Source organism: Phascolarctos cinereus, unplaced genomic scaffold (assembly GCF_003287225.1).
Source record: "Phascolarctos cinereus isolate Bilbo 61053 unplaced genomic scaffold, phaCin_HiC Scaffold_3;HRSCAF=262, whole genome shotgun sequence".
In the NCBI taxonomy this organism is placed as follows: domain Eukaryota; kingdom Metazoa; phylum Chordata; class Mammalia; order Diprotodontia; family Phascolarctidae; genus Phascolarctos; species Phascolarctos cinereus.
In genome coordinates, this window is record NW_027555736.1 from 140923890 (window position 1) to 140951383 (window position 27494).

The window sequence follows — 27494 nt, forward strand, 5'->3', positions numbered from 1 at the left end:
GGAAAGCATTCCAGAAATGGGGCTTATGCCTAGAAAGGAGATGTGGAACTTGAGCTCAGGGGAGATCTCAGAGTTGGATATGTATTACAAAGCCCTGAAAAGGGATGAGATCACTAAGAAAAAGCTGAAAAAGAGAAAAAAGAGAGAGAGAGACAAAGAAAGAGCTTTGGGGGACACTGATAATTAAAGGCTTGGGAAGGATGATGAACAGTAGAGAATGAGAAGAGGAAGAAGAGACAGGACTGTTGCCCAGATTTCTAAAAAAGGAAGTAGTATAACCAGTACATTTGTATTCTAAGATGACACATCATGTATCATTACTTTACATCTTCTCAAAAGGAAATGCTTAATTTTTTTGGAGGGGGGGGTGCAATTGAGGTTAAGTGACTTGCCCAGGGTCACACAGCTAGTAAGTGTCAAGTGTTTGGTCTGAGGCCGAATTTGAACTCAGGTCCTCCTGACTTTAGGGCCGGTGCTCTATCGACTGCACTATTTAACTGCCTCAAAATGCTTACTTATGATAATGCATAATGAATACCATGGATAGTTTGGGAAAGAAGGTGAGGTGGCAAAAAAAAATTTTTTTAAGTTTTCCCAAAAGTAAGAAATTAGAAGCCATTATCTTGTCACAGAAGTACTTCAAAACAAGATAAAAGATGTCCAAAAAAAATGCAAAAACTTTTTGAGTGATTTCTTTCCAATATTCTCTTTTAATTTCTTGAACAATGTACTCAAAATCTGAATACAAACAAAATGAAATTCTGTACTACTACTTGTGTACCAACATCCACTAAAAATACTACTCAGTTTTTGAGTTTTACTGTATAATAAGAACACATTAAATTCTAAAACATAAAGGGCCTTAAAGTGACCTTTAAAATTAACAGTTATATTAATAGATATTTTAAATAAAGAACATAGAAAAGCAAGGTGCCTAGAGAATAAAAACTGCTTCAAAATGCCTGCTTAAAAAATAAACTAGGGCAACTAGGTGGCATAGTGGATACAGCACTAACCCTGGAGTCAGGAGATGTAGGCTCAAATCTGGCCTCAGACACATAACACTTACTAGCTGTGTGACTCTGGGCAAGTCACTAACCCCAACTGCCTCACCAAAAAAAGTAATAAATAAAAATAAACTAATGTTGACTTAGTGAAGTTTTAACTATAAAGTTTGCTATAAATATTTAATAAAGGGAAATAAATGTCAAGCTAAAGGAGCACAGACTAATCAATCAATCAACAAGCATTTATTAAGTACCTACTATGGATCCAGTACTATGCTAGGCACTGGAAATACAAATAAAAAATATGAAACAATCCTTAATTTCAAGAAGCGGACATTGTATTAAGGGATATAGTGTGTATAGGTATTAGTATATACAGAATAATCATATTCACAAAAATACAACACAGTTGTAAAAGAAAGGCACCAGCAAATTGGAATAAAGAAAAATCTCTTTAAAGTCTCACCTGCAAAGAAGACCGAAGGGTAATCACTTTATTCCCTTCTGTTGCATCAATCTGTACCAAAGCAGAGTCAGAAAAATTCATACAGGGATTCCGTACATTATATAATCTTCGCCCAGGTCGTGTGATAGGAATACTTGCTATTTCTGTGTATCCATAAGGCACTAATATAAATAATGAAGATTTACATAAGTAAAATGGAAAAAAAAAAGGCAAATCAAAATTGATCATAATTTCAGTGAAGGAACAAAATTAAATCTCAAAACATTAAATTCCTGTAGAAATGTACTTCATCATGTATGTTTCTAGGACCCAGAAACTAGATAAAAAGTAGTCAATTCATAGCTATTTAATGATCCTAAACCTTTTTCATTATAATAATCCTCATAATGTTATAATGTCATACTGTCATAATCCTCAAAATGTTAGCTGTAGCTCTTAATTTTATAAAAAGATCAAGGAAGAACTTTTCACTAATAATTATAACCATCTGATTTTAAGAATAGCTCAAATTTATAGTGCTTTAATATTTTAAAAGCACTTTTCATCTTACCACATCTCACCCTCATAATTCTATAAAATAAGCACATTATTATCTATATTTTAACAGATGAGGAAGCTGAGGTTCAGAAAGGTTCATGGACTCAGATTTGCCCAAAATCACAAAAGTTATTAAGTGTCTGAGATAGGATTTGAACCCAGGTCTTCCTAACTACAAGTCTAGGATTCTATCCCCTACTCCTGTCCTGAAAGGGGAAAAATGTTATTATGTTCCATATGACAACAGAGTGAGATAAAATGTTGGTATTACTTTCCCATCAGTTTTGTTGATGAGTTATTTTGGTACTGTTTTCACTGTTTTGAGGTGATGCCAACAAGCTGTGCTTAGTTATGATGACTTACTCTAACATCTGCTAGAATTTGATTCTACAAACAAAAAGTACTTCTGAGATCTAATACTGAACTTTCTGAAGTACAAGAAAGCAAAGTTGGAAGACTGGAGTAAACTAAAAGTATCAGTCTCAATTTCAAAGGATCTTAAAGCCTAGAACAAGTAATATCAAAAAAAAAATTTATTAGCATTACAGTTTAGCTATCACCCATCTACATTAATTAAAACAAAAGATAACTTTGCAATCAAATAAACATAACATACCAAAAGTCAGAGTGAAGAGAGAGCTTTCTTGACGGCTCAATACAGATAGTTTCCCTCGATGTAAGGGTTCTGAAGTGGAATACTCCAGCTCCAAAATCTGATCAACGTCAACATCATAAATATCACCTGTTACACTTGAGCCCACCGCTCGGAGATTAGAATTAGGTTGCACCTTAATAGGAACACCTATTGCATTCTTCACTGTGAAGGGGGCCCTATCTTTTAAAGAATAATCAAAAGTGGATGCAGTTCCCTCTGAAAATGCCTGAAATTGAAAAAAAATATATTAGTACAAGTCTGAACAACATACAATACACAATCTTTTACATTATATTCAGCAACAAAAGCTAATTTAGCTAAGGAAAAAGTATGACAATCTTTTTACATATTCATACTTTTGAAATAATTTACATTTTAAACAAATGGGTATAAGGTATATACCTTTGATAAGTTGTTGAAAACTGTGAGGCAGCATTTAGATATTGTTATATTCATTGTATCTCTTGAAGAAATGTGAATTGCTGTTTGTGGTTCAGGAAGAAAAATAAAATCATCTCCTGGCATCAGACTTTTATCCTGGACTGGGTTATTCCTCAACTGTAAGGGAAAATAAAAATAATAACTATTGCAGTCTCATAAATTCAAGGCATTTTTAATATAATTAAGTATACTTATTCTTTGACAAAATACTGTACAAATATTGTATTTCTGTATTGGCACAAATCAGCCTTCTTTTAGCATACAGTTAATAAAAAAGGAAACCTTCCATAATTTGTCATGGAAGCACCAGGGTTATTATTTTTTCAAAGTCAGCTAAACTACTTCTCTTACACACTCCCTAGAGCACAATTATTTTAACCTAGTGTTACCTGACTAATTGGTAATAATGTCTTAATGAGCAATCTAAAAGACAACAGGGCAAGGTAACTCAAAGGTCCAAAATGATTTTTTAAGAATGTACTAACCTGAAGTATATTTCTACTTTTCCTATAATTTTACCAGTTATAATTATAATTTTCACATTAGTCATCAGTTTCCAGCAGTTTATTATGAAAAATTTTTAAAAGGCTCAAAAAGTATTTCACAATTATTGATAGCTATTCAATACCAAAGAGAGATAGATATAATATTCACCTCCCTTTAATGAAGAAGAAAATAAATCAAGGGGTTAAACTTTAGCCTCTAAAAATCAATTTCAATACACAACTTTTGAAGACATGCTGCCTCACCTATGCATATTATGAAAATTAGTTAATACTGCAACAGAGGCTATAATCATAGCAATAAAAAAGGATCTGGGATTTGTGTTAAAATTTTCTCTAAGTGCTTTTAAGTGATAACTGAATATAGTTCATACAGTAGAATATCCTGATGAACACATTCAGACTTTTTAAAGATTGGCACAAAAAATACATCATGATTCCTTACTTCAAGCTTTAAATTCCATTGTCTGTTCCCTTCCACTCTCTCAATCAAAGGTTCCCAGACAGCATGTATTTCATTATAATAATGAACCTGGAAAAAAACAGAATTTAATTTCAAACAAGAAAAGTGTTTTCATTTCAACTACTGAATGCTCTTCAGCATTCTTCAGCAAGGAGATAAAAGTCCTACTGGCTAATAGTATATATCAATGGTCATTTTAAATTATTCATGTAATTGCATAAATGTACCCAAAGAGGATTCCCTAACCCCCTTTCCTTCTAGTCTATTCCTATACTAAATGGTTCATTTTTTTAAATGACCTGTTTTAGAAAATGAAACAATAAACATTCTATAAATTGCACTGAACAATGTAATTTATTAGAGATTCGTAAATAGAAATGTGAAGGACTACTAAAGAAAACATATTACTTTAACAGTAGGATTTTGGTATTACTACTGCAATAAATTTGCACTGGAAGTTGACAATGTGTTGGCAGTACCTCAAGGGTCATGTCAGCAGTAGCAGCCATGAGAGAAGACCAGTTTTTAAAAGTTCCTGAAAATGTAGACTCTATCAATAACAATGGTATAGTCCGATGCCCCAAGCCACATTCAAAGGTGACTTGAACAGATTTTACAATCATAACAAAATTCTCCTTTATCAACGGTTGTTCAAGATCTCTGAATGTTTCCGTTACTTCTGCTGCCATGTCGACTCCAAGAAACCAAGCATTACAATCATCAATAGATTTGATGACCCAGAGGTTTTCGGTACTGTCTGATGTACTTTTTGAATCATCATCTATTTTCTTTTGTGACATAGCAGCCATGATTGTCATTACAGTATTGAGAATTATTGGTGAAACCTTAAAAAAAAAAGCACAAGAAATAAATTAAAAGCTGCCCCATATGACAATAGCATAATAAAGAAAAAGAATTTGTCAAAAAAATTAAATCCTCAAATTTTATGTGAAATTAAAAAGAAAAGAAACAAAGTTGCATTTCATGCAAGAACGCATTACTTCACTTGCTCTATGCAACTTCTCAGTTCATTATGTTTGCATTGAACTCACCTTAGAAATATAAGGTGGAAATCAGAAATTCTTCAACTTCTAGTGCCACCTCTGAGTAAGTCACTTAACCTTTCTACATTTTCATTTACTCAGCTATAAAACAGGGATGATTCCTGATTACCCTAGTTGTTACTGCACCTCCTACTAATTATTCTCTATTTTGTACAAACCCTGTTTTTTCATATTTCTAAACATATTGTAGCCTCCTAACAAAAATGAAGCTATTTTACAGCAGAGACTCTTACTTTTATATTTGTACATGCTTGATAATTGTCTGCTGACTGACTTCTAATACCTATCTCACAAGGTTTTTGTGATGCTCAAAACAGCACTTTGCCACTTTTAAAGGTCTATACAAATATCTGTAATTACTATTATTATTTTATTTGTATGTGGAGTCAATACATGCACAGGAATGTTCATCTGTTATTTGTGACTTTGGCTTCTTAAGGGATGGCAGTGGGACTGGTAAGAGATGAGAAAGAGTTCTTGAGCTAAACCAGACCTAATTCCTTCTTCTTTTGGCATATGATTTACATTTCCATCCCTACCCCAGTTCATACCCTTATTGTCTCATTCCTGTACTTTGCAAAATCTTACCATCTTCTCAAAATAATTTTAAACCCTACCACCAGATTAATCCTTCTCAAAGCACTCTGATTATGGAATATTCCCTTTCCCCAATTAAAATATCTTCATTTGTTCTCCTTTATGTGCGAAAAATCCAATCTTAAACTAATTGCCTTCATAACCCTTTCATTCCAGTGAAAGCTGTGGATGTTCTTAAATGCCAAATGTGACCTGAGTCTGCCAATCTCTACACCTTTGCTCTCACTGTTCCTTGTTCTCTTAACCCCTAAACAAATCCTACTTTTTAGAGCTCAGCTCAAATCCTCCCCCCTACAGGAATCTAGCCCATTCTACTCAGGCCCACAATGGGAGACATGTCCATTCCCCATCCAATCATTTGCCAACTCCTCCACAATATCTCTTTCACTAAACTCCCACCCCTTTCCCACTGTCTACCTCGAAAGTAGTAACTTTTTTCTTCTTTCATATTCTCTAGCTCTCCTAAATATTACTGCCATATTAAAGTTATGTTTTAGGAAGATTAATCATATTATTCCCCTTCTCAAAAGTCTTCAATGTCTCCCTAGTGTTCACAGAAAAGATGCAAACTGGTATTCAAAGTCCTTCACAATATGATCTGCTTTTGCAGTTTTGTCATCTTCACTCCCCTTTTATATATTTATATCAGGCAAATTGGCCTACTAACTATACCCTAAACATATTGCTTTTTTTTTTTTGCTCCTTTTGTGCTTCTCTTCCTCTGAGTTGAGAGGCTTTCTCCCACATCCTATCCTTCTAAATCCTACTCAACATTCCAGGCCAAGTTCAAATGAAGTACCCTCTGTAAAGTTTTCTCTTACTTTCCAATCAGATGTGACTTTTCCCTCATTTCTGACATACATTAATGTACTTTGAACCTCTGAAAATACTAGTATTCTACTTTACTTTGCACTTGGCCCTCAAGGGCATACAAAGTAAATAAGACAAAATTCTTGCCCTCAATGCACTGATAATCCTCTCCTTAACATTTTTGTGGATGCTGGAGCTCAATTATCCATCAGCTCATTTAGAATCATGCTGAAAGATTTTTTACAAAATAGATCAACCTCTTTCACAAAGTAAGTATTCAATATACTACTTCTTAATAAAGGTAGATTACCACAAATAAATATATAATCCTACTCCCTACCACCACCATAACTACTGCCACAAACAGAAAGCTGAATATTACAGATTTTCTGAAGAAACTATATTGTGATCTTTAAAGGGAAAAAGAACAGAATATTTTATTACTTGGAACAACAATTTAATTCAAATGAAAAAATATTTATCAGGTACCTATACATTAGGTTTTGAATCAAATAAAAAAACAAAACATGTGGTCTCTAACCTTTGGGAATCTATAATCTTGTTTGGGAGACAAAACTTAGTTCTCACCAGTACCAACCTTAATTATAAATTCTTCAACTAGAATATCTATATTTTGTTCTCCTGAAACATGCTCATGTTTTTCCATAAGTAAAGAGCAAGGCTGTAAAACCTAAATCAAAAGAAACGGAATTCATACTTTAGCAATTATGTAATCACTGTATAGCTAAATGTACATATACTAGTACAGTGCTTTTCAGAACTCAAGATGTTAAGTAAATGCTTCACAGTAAATGAAAAACACATTTTTTTTCATATCAGCTAAATTCCTTTAGGACAAACTTTTTCTCATTTATGGCAAATATGTTAAACTTAAATTTATACCAGTACAGACTTAAAACTCTTCTATTACATTAATTTACACCAAATCCTTAGTCAATGACAGAAGAATGTGTCAACCAACCCCCTACGCCCTGGCCCCTAAACATACATTCTCTTCATGGTATGATTTTAATACTTCAAAGGCTTATTAGAATAGCTAAATAGAAAATTTACAAGTTATTCAAAAATATTAATTTAACAGAAAGCTCTCACTGGAATATGTTTATCATTTTTCAAACTCCATAAATAATGTACTGAAGACATTAATTAAACTTGATTATATTATACCACAGGGAAAGTTCAAAAGCTAATAACGTAGCCAGATCAGGAAAAAAAAGTATAACCTTTATCTAACAATTTTTACTTATGCTATCAATTCAATGGTTAAAAAGCAAGCATTTTCTGTCTCAATAAAATGAAATTATTCTTTTTAGACTATTGTTACCTAAAACACACAGAGTCATAAATTAATAGTCTAGTTTCTTAAAGTAAGTTGAGAACTATATTCCTTTTCACAAATCAGTATACACATCAAAAAATTATTACAGTTTTAACATCACAATTTTATAATTCTCCTTTCAAATAGTTATATATTAAGCATGCCAAGTAACTAGAGCAGTAATTGACAACTAGTTTAAGTCATGTTTTCCAGGGATATAAAATAAACTTTTAGTAATGACATGTTACAAATTATGCCAAGTGGTAGTAAAATTTCTTTCCTAATCCATAAATTTAGACTGTTGAAAAAATAATACTGATTCTTGCTAAAACTCAATTCCCATTCAACACAACAATTACTGTCTGCTAATTTTAATCATTCATTTCTGCAGTTCTCTAACCTGAAAATTAGAATCAGAAGTGATTCTTACCGTAGTAACATTTTTTGTTCCTTTTTCTCTGAGAAAAGGGCAGGCCAACACTTTCAGGTCTTTTACAGATGCTATCATCTTCTGTTCAAGTTTCGAAGATGATAAAAAAAGATCACATTTAAAAGATGCTGTCAAAGCAGGGGCATCAGCCTTTGCCAAACTGGCAACAAATACCACTTCTGGATCTGTTATCTTTGCCTTTAAAGTCATATTTGGCCTTCCAGAACTTTCTGAGGAAAAAAAACAAGAAACAATGCCTGACACAAAAAAGTTGACAGAATCTCATCACAATAATGCTGTTATGTAAATAGAGTACTGTACAGTTACCAACTATTCACAGAAAGATTAAGTACACTGAAAAATCTTTCTTTCAAGTTCCTGACATAATTATTGGCATGTTCAAACACCTGGGGATAGAAAAGTAAGGGACACAAAGAAAATCTTTGATGTTATCAGTTGATACTTGTTTAATTTTACTTTTCTGTGGACTTTTAAGTCTACTATACACAAAATTTGCCAATAAAAATATATAAACTGCAGATGACAGTTTTTTTAGTGTTTAATATTTCTGTAGCTATTTAAAGAAATGGATAAGCCTAGAGAAACAGTTTATCTGGGAAAATCAATTACCCGGTAAGTGACTTTAAAAGTTTGATGAGATGTAAAGATTTTATTGTCTTGAGATATAACAAAATTTCAAAACCATAGATGTAGCTATCAGAACAAGAAAGACTTTGGAAATAGCCTAGCCAGATCCCCTTACTTTACAGATGAGGAAACTGAGGCCTACTGAGGTCTCAGACTTGTCAACACAGATCTCCTGAAATCTCAGTCCTGTAACTCTTTCTACTATACAGCTCCATTAAGGAGTTTCTAATTAGTAAATCTTTTTGAAATTATAGGCTCACATTTTAAACTCTAATCTGTATGCAAAAAAATCCCTTTTTCTAATAGAAAAAAGTTCTACCAACCTCTCTCTGGTTTGATTTTTGCTGAAGTAGTTTGTCTTAATGAAATCTGTGTTGTTTTTTCATTTGCAGCTGTTGAACTTTGGGGAACAGCTTTGATAAAAAAGTCTGCCACTGTCATTAGAAATTCAACACTGGCACATATAAACAGTTTGTCAAGAACAGCATCTATTTGACTTCCATTTCTGTCTTGCTTGTAATTTATGTCAATCATTGAACTTTCATCTTGACCATTCTTCTTGTCAATCATTCTGAAAAAATGTTAAGATTAAAGATGTTAGTATATTTCTATTTCTATATAGTCATTTCTAAATGACTAGTTTTCCATCTTTCATTCAACTTGTCAAAATTTAGTTCAGATCAGAGTGAAATGGAAGCTAGTTAAATAATCAGCCAACATATGTCCCACTAATCACTACAGTTTGATCCATGTTATTAAGCAATTATAGACTATTTTAATTACAATGTAATAAGTTCACAAACAGCATCTGTTGAAGAAACTCAGTCATTTTAAAGAACAACACAATCTGGTCCCATTAACTTTATAAGACTGAAATTCCCTTATCTTACTTTAAGGAACAAAACTTTCTTTGAGGCTTTGATCTTGTCACCTTCCTTTACAACCTGAAGGGCCAATAATTTAATTTAGTTCAATTCATCAAATATTTACTAAATGTTTCTTATGGACAACTGGACTAGTGGTAGGCATTACACATTTTGATTAGATCAAAAGAAGTGTGTCACCAATAAGATAAGAGCTCCTTAGGGAAGGATGATGGCAAATGTAAATGGCATAGCACTTGCAGACTAAAAGGATGATGCTAAAACCTGCTTTTTATTCTTTTAAAAATTACGCATCATAAATAATTCAGTTTAGTCATTTTTCAGTCATGTCTGATTCTTTAATATCCCATGTGGGGTTTTCTTGGCAAAGATACTGGAGTGGTTTGCCATTTCCTTCTCCAATTCACATTACAGATGAGGAAACTGAGGCAAACAGGATAAAGCGACTTGCCCAGGGTCACCCAGCTAGTAAGTATCTGAGGCCAGATTTGAACTCAGGAAGATGAGTATTCCTGACTCCAGGTCCAGCATTCTATCTACTTCACCACCTAGCTGCCCATTAGAAACAATAATAAACATCAATATAACTAATTAAACTTACTTTTAAAAAATAAGCTTTCATTGATATCTTTTGCTTTTATACTTTCTACATTTCTCATTGAGTCTTTTCCTATTCTCTTTCAAAGAGAGTCATTTCTTATAATACAGAATGAAAAAAAAGAGGAAGAAAAACAGTTCAACATAACTAATCAACATGTCACAAAAGTCTAATATTCTATGTATCAACAGCCCCCCACTCTGAAAAGAAGTGGGAAAAGGTTAAAAGCTGATTGAAAAATATTAGTTAAATCCAAAGGTATTCATTAAATACATATGGAGAGGATACATGCATAGGATGTATTCAATGAATTTCAAAGTTAAACAGGGTATTATTAACCTTTTTTCCCCCACAAATAAACAAAAGTAGGTGCTCTTTAGTTATGAACTGGCGGAAAGCTTAAGAACGGTACTAAAATAAAAGGTTCTTTAAGTTTGCTTAAAATTCTCATTATAGGTTAACGAAAGACATTCCAATGGCACGCAATTCCTATTTGTGGAGACCACAAAGGATCTTTCTCAAAAGAAAAAAAATAAGAGTTAAGCAAGGGAAGCATAACCCCTAATAAGGAAGATGGATTTGTGTTTACTGTGAACAAGTCAGAGAAAACAGTTTATCAAAAGAAGTATCCAGCTTTAAAGCCAGGAAGGCCTGGGTTCAATTTCAACCTCAGACACATACTGGCTGTGTGATCCCACCAAGTCACTTAACCTCTTAGTGACTGAGGAAATTCTCTGAAAACATAAAGTGCAAAGAAAGTGCCAACCTGTATTGGTAGAAAATGTTTCCTCACCCAGAAGCCTCCTAGAACAGTGAAATCATTGTTCTAATCCTTAATCCTGTCACTAGTTTACCAGAGCATCATCTTCTTCCAAATAATTATTTCATTTATCTTTATTTCTACTCTGAAAGTTTTCATGTATTTTATCATTAAAGTTTCCCTTAAAAGAAAATGATCCATTTTGCCAGTTTAAATTTAAAGTACAATATGTCAGTACTACTATTTCATATCTGCCATGAAAAGCGTGACTATATGATGCTCAGCCAATTTTTGCAAATCAAGCACATTTTTCAATCTAAAATATGCATTTCATCCAAAACAGAGCATTAACAAACCTTGATGTAACTTTCTCAACACCTTCTCTGAGATCATCAAGTGTACAAGTCTGAAGTTTAAGGCAGATATTTGATGAACCATCCTTGAACATCTTTCCTGCTGAAGTCATAAGATGTAGCCTGAGTTCACCAAGACGTAAATAGTCACTGTGAAATGAAAGTGTGGAACCCTATGGCACATTTTTGAAGAGAAAGATAATAAAATTGAATGGTAATTAAATAATATCACAGAACTACAGAGCTCTATGGGACACTTACATGGCTTGACAACTTTTGACATGATATCAAACAACTGTACATTGAGTCTTTGCCAGAAGTCACTCCTGAAGCACCTAGTTTTCTTTTTGGTCAACATGTGCTTTCTAATCTCTGTGCTTTTCCTCATACTATTCCATATGCCAAGATATTCTTCCTCTCTCTTTGTTCCATCCATTAAATTCCTATGCAACCTTCAATGACCAGCTTAAATTTCCCTCTTTCATGAGACCCTTCTGAAACTCCCTGGTTGATAATTACCCTGCCTATTCTGGAGCTTCACATACCACTGTGTAGGCAGTAGTCTTATCCTTCAGTATTAACACATATCTGTTAATGTGTGAAACTGTCTACTAGACTATAAGCCACTATAATTGTGGAAACAGATAAAGATCAACTAGTGAAAAGATATTTGCAAATTTGGCACACAAAACAGAACTTTGCAGACCTAGTGTTTTTTTTTCTTTTTCCCCCAAAAGATTTTCAATTACTTCATTAAATATTTCTCAATTATATGTAAAAAATTTTCTTTAACTTTCAATTTTTAAAATTTTAACTTCCAAATTCTCTCTCCCCTCCTTCCCTCCTCATTGAGAAGGCAAGCAATTTTATTATACATTATATATGTACCATGTTACAAAAGAAAACACAAACCAAAAAAAAAAAAATAGCATAAGTTTTTAAAAGTATGTTTCGACCTGCATTCAGACTCCATCAGTTCTTTCTCTGGAAATGGATAATGTTTTTCATTATAAATTCTACAGAATTGTCATAAATCATTGTACTGATCAGAATAGTTAAGTCATTCATAGTTGATAGTCTTATAATACTGCTGTTACTATGTACAATCTTCTCCTGGTTCTGCTCACTTAATTTTGCATCAGTTAATATAAATCTTCCCAAATTTTTTTGAAAACATCTTGCTCATAATTTCTCATAGCACAATTATATACCATTACAATCATATACCACAACTTGTTCAGCCATTTCCCAATTGATGGGCATCCCCTCAACTTCCAATTCTTTTCAAATACAAAAAGAGGTACAACAAATATTTTTGTACATATAGGGCCTTTTCTTTTTTCTTTGCTTTCTTTGGGATACAGACCTAGTAATGACATTCCTGAGGTAAAGGGTTTGTACAGTTTTATAGCCATTAGAGCATAGTTCCAAATTGCTCTCCAAAAACACTGGATCAGTTAACAAACTTTCCAACAGCAAGTGCATTAGTATCCCAATTTTTCTACATCCCTTCCAACATCTGTCATTTTCCTTTTCTCTCATATTAGCTAATCTGATAGGTAGTACTTCAGAGTCATTTTAATTTGCAGTTCTCTAATCAACAGTTATCTAGAGCATTTTTATATGACTACAGATAACTTTGATTTCTTCATCTGAAAACTGTCTATTCATATCCTTTGACCATTTATCAATAAAGGAATGTAAAATTTGGCTCAGTTTTCTATATATTTGAGAAATGAGGCCTTTATCAAAGGCAGTAAAACCTAGTGGTTTGCTTTTCTTTAAGTATTCACAATGCTACTCATTCATTCATATAATCAACAAATATATGAGTGCTTTTTATACTTAGGCACAATTATTCCAATGGTATTTTAGAAATTATTCTTTGGTTATACAATGTCAGAATCTGTTTAGGAGTATACATGTATTCTACTTTGTTTAACCACAATTGCTACTGTGAAAATTTACCGCAGCATACCTGATTTATATCATTGTTGTAGAGGACAAGTGAAAGAGACTCAAAGTGAAAATCAAATTGGAGAGTGACATTTTGATTGTCAGAAGACTTCAAGTCTGTCATATCTTGTTCAGGGGTATGCAATACTGAACCTGAAAAAAATTTTAAACATTTTTTTTAAATTTACAAATACAGGAAAATTTAGGGACTTGACTTTTCATTACCAAAATATTTTTTGAAGTTCTATATGTTAAGAGACTTGATGGAAAACGGGATCTTTTCCAAATTAATCTAGTATTCAGCAAAGTAGCATTGACAAAATCTGTCTCTTGCTATAAAGGGCACAACTTCTGTTGACCTTGACCAAGTCTTTAATACCTTTGTAATAGCAGTTTCTCTATTTGTAAAAAGGGGATTATAATGGCTCCTTTATGTACTTTATAGGTTTTAATCAAAAGAAGGCGGTATTATTTTGAAAGGACTGTTAGTATGCATTTTCTATTGACACTTTCACATATATACATAGAATTTAAAGACTTCAAGAGATCATCTAGTAGTATCCTCCTTTAGGTGGAACTACAACTAAATCATATTCTTGATCCTACCTCCAAAACATTTTTTATATTTACTTTCCCAACCACTTCCACCAGCATCCCTCTATTACAGTCATTCATTGCAATCTGCCTAGATTATTGCAATAGCCTCATTATCTTTCTACTCTTCTTCCAAATTTCCCTATAACTGCCAAAATCACTATCATTCTTTATATCTTCCAAGTTTGTGAATGCTGGCACTTTCCTTAATTCCTTACTCTTCTTCACATCGTACATACAATGAGTTGCCAAATCTTGCTGTTCCTACTTCCTCAACATCTCTCATATTTGACCCTTTCACTCTACTCACACATCCACCAACTTAGTTCAAGCCTTCATCACCTTTGTTCTGGATTACTGCAATGGTCTCCCCGCCTCAAGTTTCTCCCCAAGCCAGTCCATCTTCCACGCTACTGGCAAAGTGATTTTCTACAAGTGCAAATAGGACCAAGGCATTCCCCTACTTCCTAAACTCCAGTAGCTCCTCTTACTTCTACAATACACTATTAACTTTTTTTTTGGCATTTAAAGCCCTTCACCATATGGTCCCAACCTGTCTTTCCAGCCTCCTTTTACATTACTATATATTATTTCCCTTCCTAAACTTGGTAATCCAGCCAAATTAGCTTTCTCTTTATTTGGCAATACAGACTGAATTCAAGTTGGCAATTCAGACCAAACAAGGTAATAATTTGCAGTACTGAGGGATTAAATATAAAGAAGATTGAATTGTTGTTATACAGCAGCACAAATCATCAAACAAAATCATGAAACTACTTTCTCTGAAGATCTTTCAAATTTATTAAGTGTTTACTATGTGCCAGGAACTATACTAGGTGCTGGGGAAATAAATACAAAGAATGAAAACCTACTCAAGGAGCTTACATACTAATTGGGAAGAACAGTATATATCATTTTAATAGCATAAAACTTCTCTAAGACCTTTGGATAACTGTGTAAGTTTATTCAAAAGAAATATAAACAGAAAAAAAAATACAAGTGAATACAAAACAGTCCAGTATAGAGAGCACTAGCAATTGTGGGGCTGGGGAGGAAGACAAAAATGGCTTAATGCAGAAAGTGGTACATGAACTGTAGCATAGAAAAAGAGAGGAATTCTGAGACAACAGTGAGGAGAGAGTGCATCTGGGGCAAAGAGAAAGGTAACTGAAAAGGCACAAAGACAGGAAACAGAATGCCATGCATGAACATGAATGAAAAGATAATGAGTTCTATTCTGGAGGTGTTGAATTTAAGATATCTGCAGCACTTCTAATTTGAAATGATCAACAGACAATTATGTGGGGCTGAAGCTCAGGAGAGAGACTAGGGCTAGACAAACAGATTTGTGAGGCATCTACCTGATGAAGTTACTAAGACAGAGTAGAGAGAAAGAAGGGAAGAGAGGTCAGTTAGAAGGTGGGTTATGGAAGGTGGAGGCAAGAAGACTTGTTAAGAGCATACATAGTATCACAAATTAAGAGCTGGAGGGAGAGAGGATTCTGGAAAGATGGTGAAGCAGGTCAGAAAATTTCAAGTTCTCAAGATTTTCCTCAAGAAAATAGAACTTCAGGGCGAACATAGAGCAGTGAAGATAAATAAAAGTGGGGGGCAGAACAGGAGGTCCTCCTGAACAATCACAGAAGATCTGAAGAAAATCCCAAGATGAGGTTTTGTCCCTTTAAAGGGTAAACACCTCCAAGATAGGGACAGCTTAAACAACAAGTGGCAAGCCCTGGGGTTAGCTGGGTTGGAAGGTTGCTTCGGCCTCAGCCACAGAACATTTATCCCCAGGACAGTGAGGAGAGTTGGGCATCTGAGCTACAGAAGACCTGGGGAACCTCTGCTGACAAGGAATGCCAGATCCAGCTGTGCTGTGGAGTCCCAGCTGGGATGAGAAGGAACCAGCAAATATCAGGTGAGTGCAGAAGAAGTATCTCTGAAAACAGCTGCACAAACCCCCCAAAGCTTGGAATAATACATTCTCCACACTGGAAGCAGACCCCTACCTTAACAAAGAGTTTAAAAGGCAAATAATTGGCTGTGATCATGAGTAAACTGCACAAAAAAAGTCAGACCATGGAATCTTACTTTGATGACAAAGAAGATCAAAACATGCAACCAAAGAAGACAACAAAGTCAAAGCTCCTATATCCAAAGCCTCCAAGAAAAATATGAATCAGTCCTAGGCCATGGAAGAGCTCAAAAAAGGATTTTGAGAAGCAAGTAAGAGAAGTAGAGGAAAAACTGAGAGTGATACAAGAAAATCATGAAAAATAAGTCAACAGCTTGCTAAAGGAGACCCCAAAAAATACTGAAGAAAATAACACCTTAAAAAAATAGCCTAACCCAAATGGTAAAAGAGGTCCAAAAAGTCAATAAGGAGAAGAATGCCTTAAAAAGCAGAATTGGACAGATGGAAAAGGAAGTCCAAAATTTCACTGAAGAAAATACTTCCTTAAAAATTAGAATGGAGCAATTAGAAGCTGGTGACTTTATGAAAAATCAAGACACTGTAAAACAAATCCAAAAAAATGAAAAAATAGAAGACAATGTGAAATATCTCACTGGAAAAACAAATGACCTGGAAAATAGATCCAGGAGAGAGAATTTAAAAATTATTGGACTATCTGAAAGCCATGATCAAAAAAAGAGCCTAGACATCATCTTTCAAGAAATTATCAAGGAAAACTGCCCTGATATTCTAGAACCAGAGTAAATAGAAATGAAAGAATCCACATCACCTCCTGAAAAGATCCCCAAATGAAAACTCCTAGGAATATTATAGCCAAATTCCAGAGTTCCCAAGTCAAGGAGAAAATATTGCAAGCTGCCAGAAAGAAACAATTCAAGTATTGTGAAACACAATCAGGATAACACAAGATTTAGCAGCTTCTACATTACAGGACCACAGGGCATGGAATATAATATTCCGGAGGGCAAAGGAGATAGGATTACAACCAAGAATCACCTACCCAGCAAAACTGAGTATAATCCTTCAGGAGAAAAAATGGTCATTCAGTGAAATAGAGGAGTTTCAAGCATTATTGATGAAAAGACCAGAGCTGAATAGAAAATTTGACTTTCAAATACAAGATTCAAGAGAAGCATGAAAAGGTAAATAGGAAAGAGAAATCATAAGGGACTTATTAAAGTTGAACTGCTTACGTTCCTACATGGAAAAATGTTACTTGTAACTCATGAGACCTTTGTCAGTATCAGGGTAGTTAGAAGGAAAAAAAATATGTGGATAGATAGATAGACAGAGGGCACAGGGTGAGTTGAAGATAATTTGAGGGATGAGAGAAGACTATACTGAGAGGAGAAAGGGTGAGGTAGAATGTGGTAAATTATCTCACATAAAACAGACAAGAAAAAGCTTTTACAGTGGAGGGGAAGTGGGGGAAGGTGAGAAGGAATGAGTAAATCTTATTCTCATTGGATTTGGCTTAAGGAGGGAATAACATACACACTCAATTGGGTATGGAAATCTATCTTACCCCACAGGAAAATAGAGGGGAAGGGGATAAAACAGGAGGCAGAATGACAGAAGGGAGGGCAGATTGGGGGAGGGGGTAATCAGCAGCAAACACTTCTGAGGTAGGACAAGGTCAAAAGAAAGAACAGAATAAACAGGAGGTGGGATAGGATGAAGGGAAATATAGTTGTTTTTTCACAATATGACTACCATGGAAGTGTTTTGCATGACTACACATGTATAACCTGTATCAAGTTGCTTGCCATCTCAATGAGGGTGGGTGGGGAGGGAGGAAAGGAGAGAATTTGGAACCCAAAGCTATAAGAACAAATGTCAAAAATTACTTTTACATGTAACTGGGCAATAAGATATACAGGCAATGGGATATAGAAATCTATCCTGACCTACAGGAAAATGGAAGGGGAAGGGAATAAGAGAAGGGGGCAGGAGGGATAGAACAGAGGGCAGATGAGGGGAAGGGTTATTCAGAATGCACGCCATCTTGGGGTGGAGGGAAGGTGAGATGGGGAGAAAACTTGGAACTCAAAATCTTGTAGAAATGAATGTTGAAAACTAAAAATTAATTAATTTAAAAAAAGCAAAGAAAAAGAAAAACAACTGAACTGGAGAACAGATCAAGAAGAGAAAACATAAGAATAATCGGACTACCTGAAAGCTATAATCAAAAAAAGAATCTTGATACAATAATATAAGAAATAATTAAAGAAAACTGTCCTGAAGCATCAGAACAAGAGAGGAAAGTAGAAACAGAAAAAATCCACTGATTACCACCTGAAAGAGATCCTATGAGGAAAACTCACAGGCACATTAGTCAAATTCTGAAATCCCGAGTTCAAGGACAAAATATTACAAGCAATGATAAAAAAGCAATTCACATATAGCAGTACCACAATTAGAATCACACAAAACCTGGCAGTGGCAATACTAAAAGACCACAGGTCTTGGAACACTATATATAGAAGAACAAAAAACTGGGCTTCCAGCCCAAAATATCATACTCAGTAAAGCTAAGCATAATTCTGAATGGGGAAAAAAATGGACATTTAATGAACTGTCAGACTTTCAAGACTTCATTAAAAAAAAAAACCCTTAAACTTAATAGATTTGACATACAAGAGCCAAGAAAGATATAAAGAACATACCAATGACCAATTACAAGGGACTCAGTAAAGATAGACTGTTTACTCTTTTTTGTAAGTAAAATGTAAAACCTGTAAGACTGTTATTAGTAATTAGGTAGCGTATTAGAAAGATTGGGGTAGACCTGAGTATGATATGACTTCAGAAAGTAAAACAGTTCAAATGAGATGTGAGAGGAAGAACCAATACAGAGGAATTAGATGGGGGAAGGGGGCTGTTAGTTCTGGAAACCTACTTTCATCAGATATGGATTCAAGAGGAAAAAATATATATAGAATAGAAAAGTCTTCTAAATTTAGAAAGAAATAAAACTCTAAGAGGATAGGGAGGGGAGAGTGGATAAAGGCAGGATCTTTAGAGAGAAAGGTGAGGGAACAGGTTAAAAGGCGGGCATATAGAAGAGTGTTTAGATCAATGGGAATGGGAGGATAAGGGAGGGATTTTGGAGAGGATAAGAAAGGGATTTTTAGAGGAGAGGGTGAGGAAATAGGTCAAAGGGGTATAAAAAAGGGTGTTTAGATTCCTCAGAATGGGAGGATGAGGGAGGGATTACTAGAGGTGGGATAGGTTAAGTAACAGAAGGGCAAGGTAGTGGGTAGAAGTAAAGAAGAGGAGTTAGGAAATATAGGGGAAAAAGATATGCACAAACATAAAAACAAAGATTAGGAGTAGAATCTCTTAGGGAAAGTATATGTTTACATGCATATGTATGTATGTATGTATGTATGTACGTATGTATGTATGTATTATGTGTATATATCAATATCTATATATAAATAAATCCACATTTAATTGTAGCGGCGGGGGGGGAGGGGAGCGGGTAAGGGGAGAAAAAGACCAAAGTAAAAAGTACATAGCAGGGAACAACAGAAAGCCTACAAGGAAGCAAAGATGGACAGCTTTCAACATAACATGCTGTATTTAATATATAGGCTCTCTTGAAAGAGAAAGTTATTGCTATATATTCTGAATCTCTCCCACATTCTGCTGTGCATATGACATGCTTTTTTCTTTCCTTATTATATATTTAAGCTTAACATTTAAGTTTATAATTTTTAAAAAAAGAGCCAGCGGGTATCTAAGAGGCCACCCAATACAACCCCCTAACTTAACAGACAAGGAAACCAAGGGTCACAGAAATTAAGTGACTTGTCCTAGGTCACAAAGTTATTATATGTTAAAGGAAAGATCTGAAGCCAGATCTTGCTGACTCGAAATTCAGCACCCTATCTATAATACCATCTTGCAAGTAATTCCTGAACCATGAAGAAAGAGTTCAACTATACTCTGCACAATCTGTTTAAAAAAACAGGAATACGATACAAGATTTCCAACAAACTTGATCAATAAGAAAATGATGCATGCTCAATATAATAAGCACTAATTATCAGAAAAAAATACTTTATTTTCCCCAATGACATCACATAAATGAAGTGTCACTTTCTTATATCACACTCTTTTGGTCAGTTCATCATCTAAGTACATGTGACTAAGATCTTTCTTTCTTCCTTTATTTGTACTTTTTTTTCTCTTCTTGGTAACTAAACACATTGAACTTAAAATAAATTGGAAACTATAGAAACAATGCTACTAAATTTTTAAAACTTAATTTAAAAAATTGGTCATTAACTTTAGCAAAAATCTTTACTTTTTACCTCTCACATGATCAGAATCATCCTGAGATTTTCCCATTTTCACTCTTGTACCCTCTTGAGGAACTGGTTGTATAGAACTCGGCTGTAAAGATCCCTCTCCAAGATTTTCCATTAAAATTTTCATTAGGATAGTTAAATCTTCTTCACTGAGTGCAATCTAAAAATCACCAACAACTTATGTGTAAAAGATAATTAGAACCACAAAATTATAAAATAAAAAATCTTTTATTAACAAAGTTATTAAATCATCAGCTGTTTGCATATGAAAAAGAGAAAGATCAGCAGTAGACAAAGAGGATTACAAATTATGTTTTTAAAACAATCTAGCAGTATTCAAAGAAGACTTCTTTGTTTTCTTAATCACAGTACTTAAATATATTGCAACAAGAGAAAATGGGAAATTGTGGAAAAATAATATGCCATCATTTATAGTTATTAAGCCCTTTTCAGACATCACCACTTTGAAGATATGTCACCATGACAGTTACACAATTTTAAACACAAAATTATATGTGCTGATTTCCATATTATTTTTTCCCTATACTTGCCTGCATTGGTTTCAGGTTTCCTTTTATTTTCATCCCTGGAATTTGTGTATACCACTCTGCTGCTAAATTTCGTTGGATGGACCAACACATATTCACTGGTTGTAAAATTTCAATGTCAGGTATTGGAGATCCAACCTGCAAAATAGTTCTGATAAGAGAACAACATTTTTAGAACTATGAAACAGTTACATGAAATTATTGGTTATAGTGGACAACAGTTTTACTATTATTTGTTCATGAACACAGATTAATATTTGTATTCTTATAGACTACAATACTTATCATCAAATGGAAAGAGTAAGTTTTCTGACTCTACAAGTTGATTAGCTTTATTTTTCAAAAGACAACCATGTTAACATTAATGTAGATTCCGCAACCATAAATATCCTAAGATATGGGTACTAGGTTTTTTATCCTTATCAATGTATAAACATATGACTTGAAAAACCTAATAGTAAAAGGAAGCAATGTCACAGAAAAGATGTTATCAATGTAGAAAACCGCTGCTGAAACTGAAGGACAGAGAAAGTTAATCCACAATCTATTCCATGAACAGAATACTAGAAACAACATCAAACTTAAAGACTTGTCATGCACAGTAAGTAATGCTACATTACCTGTCTTACTTCTGTTAGCTATGGCGCAACAGTAACAACTGGCACCACATTTTTATTTTAACCTAGCCTCCTCCCCAAACAAAAATGTTCATACCACTCCACAGAGCTAACAAACTAATCTATATTTTCAGCAATACTTTAGCCATTTCTAGAATATACTCTCAATTTAAAAGGATTAGAAACAAGAAATTAAAACTCTTTTAAGGGTTTTAACTCATTGTTGGTTAATATACTACCATCAAAAGCTATCTAAAACAGAAAAATTAACCTAAGATCAGTTTTCCTTTAAAAAAGGTCTAAAATTGTGGAGATCAATTCTGTGGAGTGTTCAGTGGCCTGAAGGATTAAAATAAGCAAGTATCTTCTGAGCAAAGAACTCTTTAATTTGGGTTAGTCACTGTGGAAGAAATACATTTGGGATCAAAAGAAAAACGTTCACATTCTGGCTCTTTTTATTTGCTCGGTAGGCAAGTCACTTAACCTCTCGAGGCCTCAGTTTCCTCATCTGTGCAACAAGAAAGTTTAACTGACCTCTAAGGTCCTTTCCAATTCCAAACCTACCACCCTATGACTAAATAACCTTGTAGGCATAATCACTGAATTGAGTTTCTCCATAACATTTGTACAATTCTATGCACTGATCCTGACTGAAAGTTGTCTTCTGATTGACCCAATATAATGGGGCACAACTATTATTTTTAGCGATTTTTAATAAAGGTATTATTTTAATGGGCAAGTTTCAAACACTGGAAAAACCTGGATGCAAATTCTAGAAACTCTTTTGAACTGCTATAGCTTTTTTCAACCTTTTATGTTTTTTCACACTCTATTTTTGTCCTATATTTATTTGTGATTATGACCTATTCCTTGCTATAGTGTGGAACAGAAGTGATGCTAGGTTCTGCAAGGCTATGCCAGTAGAGCCCATACAAAGGTGGAAAGTGACTAAGAATTACTTGGTAGACTGTACGTCAGTGGCCATAACATGATGAATTTTTTAGTCATAGTAACTCTTAAAGATTAAGTCATAGAGGTTCTGATCTCTATCAGGGAAAGGAGTACCCAGCCATGAAATCAGAGACCCTGAAGTATTGATGCCTAATTCCTTCTACCAGACTGTAAATTCTATGACGAAAAGAATTATATCTTATGTGTCCTTGTACGTATCAGTGTATTATATATTAAATGTCTGAAGAATGCAATTAATTTGACTAAATACAATGACAAGAAAGTTATTAAAGCACACCAAATGATTCCGTGGTAAGACAAAAAAGGATAAATAAATTGTTGCAATATCTTACCCAAATAAAATTCTAGATCACATTTCATCAAGTAATACATAATTCAATTACATGGGGAAAAATTGTATTTATACCTTGATAACTTCAACTGAGTGAGCTGTATATCCATTTTGTCAATGACTGGAGGAAGAGAACGCAGCTCCATGGGGACCAAGTTAAATTTGTTTTCAACTCTGATTAAACCTAGATCTGCTAAAACAGCATTAGAGGATACTGAAGACTGAGGGATAATAATAACTGGTGCTTTCAGGTTGATGTCCATGGAAAGACGGAAACTCTTTTGAGCGAAATCTTTTACGCTGGAAGCAGCCTTCTCTGCAGCTTGGGCTGTGGCAGTACTCACAGCCTCTTTAGCTTTCTGGAAATTGTTGAGGAAGCTCTGTTGGAAGAACAAGTATCATCTCAGAGAGTGAAAAACAAGCACATTATACAAAAAGTGAAGAAATGAACAATGTGCATAATATAAAGAACAAATATTAACTACTGATGAATTTAGTGATTTTTTAAAAAATCAAAATAAAAAAAGGTAGAGAATAGAGAAGGAAATAAAGCCTCCTCAGGAAAAAAGTGGCTCTAGCAGGTTACAACTTTTTTTTAAAACAGATATATGGAAGCTGTCCCTCCTCATACTTTTAAGTTGTTGATGAGGTAGGTACTGATATTTGGTCAAAGGAGTTGACTAGAAGTTCCTTATATCCATTTAATCATGGATCTGGACCATAGCTATCCTTCCTGAATCACTGAAATGTGATTCTAGAGAATGGGAATCCCTGGCACTGAATATTTTTCATTTTTAGTAAGCAGCTACATAAACAACTGGAATAATGCCTTTAACGGACTCTTCACCTCCCATTCTATTTGTTCATCTTTCTCCCATCCTTCAAGGTTCAACTCAGGGGCCATCTCCTCCATGGAACTATTCTTGGATCTCCCTTGATATGAAAGTGTCCTCTTCCTCCTCAAATATCTAATGACAGACACTTTGCCTGGACCCCTCCTTAAACTTATTTCAGTCTCCTTTTTAATCACCAATTTTTATGTATTTGGCACACATGAAATTACAAAAGCTCCTTGAAAACAGGCTCTGTGTCAAATCTAATGCTATATCCCCAGAGCCTGGTAAAATGCCTCACACAGGGTAGGCACCTAATCAACATTTGAGGAATCTGAACCTGTTTTAAGATAGAATGCAAGAAAATTTCACATGTTCCTTCCACTTAAATTTTAATGAAAAAATAAGGCAGTTAGTTATCTTTAAAAAGGAAAAAAAGGTGATTCTTAGAAACTAAACAAACTTCCCCAAAAAGCAATATGCAAAATAAAAAACTCCAGTTCTTACAGAAACTTATGGACCAAAGTTAGAATGACAATTCACTAATTCTAATATATATTACCTGCTAATACCTGCAATATACCAAGGAAAAGTCTCATATATTTGTCTCTTTGTCTAGACCAAAACTGAGATTTCATAACTACAAGGAACTCCAAATGAGGAATCGCCCTCTACCAATATAGGATGGTGCAAGCTCTATAACTTATTTTCTTACAGGCATGCGTGGGGCACTGATAGCCAGCATGCTTCGTAAGTGGGGCTTAACAACGTTAAATACAGGTCTTTTTTGACTACCTAGGGTTCCAACCTGCTCACGAAAGTTGTTTAGATATCCTTCCTCCCCCCCCAAAAAAAACTGTGAATTGAAAAGAAACTTACCAGAAGAGACATGAAGAATTTATGAAGATAAACAATTTGGATGCAGCCCACTTTAAGACTTAGTTTACCATCTACTTTAGACATATCAGTATAGGCTTTTCCCTCTGTGGCATCTGGATAAAGAATCATTTGGAACCTAAAGACCTCATCTCCCACTATAGAGACAGCCTGGAAGTATGACATTAATTGTGTTATTATATCAGTTTAGTCTTGTGAGCTTTATTCCTCTAATAGGAGTATGATTCTCTTATAATGGCAAATTTTATAAATCAGGAGAAGACAGAAGACAAATGAGACAACTAACATTTTATTTTTAATCGAGATATTAATAAAAATAGAGAAAAGAGAAAAAGAGCGTATGACATTTGGGAGATACACACACATACACACACACACACACTTCGCTGCATTTTACATTAGGCTAAATACTGAACATTAGCCAGTCCCCTGTTAAGGATTTATTTTTATCATATGAGGGACGGCAGTGGCAGTACTGTGAGGGAAAGTGCTAACTCTAATATACAAGGGCCTCAATTCAAATCTTGCCTCTAACACTTACTTTCTGTGTCACCATGATCAAACCATTTAACTGGGCTGAGGCTTGGTTTCATCATCTGTAAAGATGAAGACAGACAGACTGAAAGATACATACATACATACTTACATTTTGTTGTTGTTCAATCATTTTTCAGTAGTGTCGATTCTTCCTGACCCCATTTGGGGCTGTCTTGGTAAAGATGCTGGAGTGGTTTGCCATTTTCTTCTCCAGCTCATTTTACAGATGAGGAAACTGAGGCAAACAGGGTAAAGTGACTTGTCCCGAGTCACACAGCTAGCAAGTGTTTGAGGACAGATTTGAACTCAGGAAGATTATTCTTCCTGACTCTAGGCCTGGCACTCTAACCACTGTGCCACTTAGTTATACACACATCCATACATCATCCATCCATCCATACATACATACATACATACATATACATATGGTTATATCAACCAAATGACTTTTTAAAAATAAAATTGTCAAAGAAAAAAATAAAATAAAATTGTTAAATAGTTCTTTCTATCTGTGGAACATTTCAGTTATTTACCTAGTCACAAGTTGCTTTCATATATTGTTTCTTATTAAGTTGTTTCCCTAACCCAAATTACAAAGAATAAATTTTAATCTTGAAATTTATATATTTTTTAAAAATCACCTTTTTGTGAATGGACACTGGATCAGCATTTGTAACTATGATATCTTTGAGTCTGGCAAAAACTTCTGTCTCCTTCGACTGCACAGAAATAGATGCATCCATTCCTGTTGGAAACAATTAGTTCCTTACAATATTTAAGTAAAGCATTATCTTATTAAGATATAGCATAATAAAAACAATTCTCTTTCTTAGGAGAATAATTTTTTTAATAAACCAACTTTAAGTAATCATACTACCACTAAGGTGAAAGAATATCTTCAATCTTAAATAGATATGTGAAATGTATTAGCAAGTATCTCTAGAATGCTGTAGACAATCAGGTTAATAATGTGATAAAGGTTTGTTCCATTAGATTCTAAGTTCCTAGAGGGCAAGGACTGTCTAGCTTTTTTTTTGTATTCCCAGTGCTTAGCACAATGCCCAGCACATAGAAGGGGCTTAATAAATGTTTCTTGATTGACTGATTGATTGGTCTATTATAGATAATGAAGAATTAATGTTTAACACTAGCCTAATGAGGTGGTTAATGTTCAATGAAAACTGAACGCTAGAAAAAAATTCGCTGACTGGCTTTCATAACTGACCTCATAATTTTAAATTACTTCTAACTGAAAATAAATATTTCCTTGCATGTTCCATTAGGATGAATACTAAACATTAGCCAGTCCACTATTAAGAATTTATTTTATCATACTAGGGAATGCAGTAGTAGTACTATGGGGGGAAATGCTAATTCTAAAGTTCGAGGGCCTCCATTAAAATCCTGCCTCTGACACTTATTCCCTGTGTCACTGTGGTAAAACAATTTAACTGTCTGAGCCTTGGGGTCTTCATCTGTAAAATGAAAGGACTCAGTGAGACAGCCTTCAAGGCCCTTTCTAAGCATGACTCAGATCTATGGCCCCACGAAAACCTTTATGTAGTCACTGACATTTTTTGCCATCATACTCTTAATAATGAAAATCCTTTTCCAAAAACAGAAAATCTCCCCTTATTGCTTGACATATTAGGACAAATAGCACCATCTGAATTTAAAACAGCTACAGAGCCTTTAAACCACAGTGGTAAATTAAAGATGAGAGTCAAAGTAAAAGCCACCAAATTACAAAAGACAACTATGCTCACAAATCTTAATGTAAATATACAAAAATATCCTAAGTATGTGATTGCCTCAGCAAACTGTTATACTTGACAGACTTTCAAATATTTATTAGGCTATATACAAGCTATATTTGACTTCCAGACATTTTAATCAAGAGATGTTTTCTTTAGCTATACTTATTTTCTCTGATCCTGCACTAAGTCTACAACAAGGATATCATCAAACAGGTCTCTGAAAAAGAATTCTCATAAAGATGATCTACAGCTTCCTGGACAGAGCAAGAAAAAACATACATACTGAAAAATATGACCATCTTCACACATTATAAATCTACTAATAGGTTTTACATTTATGAAGCAGTAAATCACTCCTGTCTATATTTACACAAAACAAACTACTTCTCAAACTGCTCAATACAATAATACATGTGAATGGTTATGCTCAAGAGTATGTAAATATTATCATAAAAACATGATTTCTATTAGAGCCATCAATAAGGCTTTAGAAATCCTTCCAGAGTTGACATATACTAACAACTTAAAAAGCACAGAATTTTTAGAAGTTATGTTTTGTACTGAATATAATACTTCTGCTCCAATTCAAGATGTCTCAAAAAGGAA

At 34.2% G+C, this 27494-nt stretch overlaps 1 protein-coding gene across 1 annotated transcript in view; it reads right to left on the reverse strand.

Annotated features, from left to right (window-relative positions):
- VPS13C (vacuolar protein sorting 13 homolog C) overlaps positions 1-27494 on the reverse strand; it is a 173174-nt gene that overhangs the window by 61778 nt on the left and 83902 nt on the right. The window contains 15 exon segments of the mRNA XM_078151183.1: positions 1474-1634; positions 2627-2891; positions 3068-3223; positions 4055-4141; positions 4552-4917; positions 7142-7234; positions 8313-8542; positions 9284-9531; positions 11559-11728; positions 13534-13664; positions 20400-20556; positions 20948-21095; positions 22940-23244; positions 24577-24744; positions 25773-25876. Coding sequence (XP_078007309.1) covers positions 1474-1634; positions 2627-2891; positions 3068-3223; positions 4055-4141; positions 4552-4917; positions 7142-7234; positions 8313-8542; positions 9284-9531; positions 11559-11728; positions 13534-13664; positions 20400-20556; positions 20948-21095; positions 22940-23244; positions 24577-24744; positions 25773-25876 — 2789 coding nt within the window.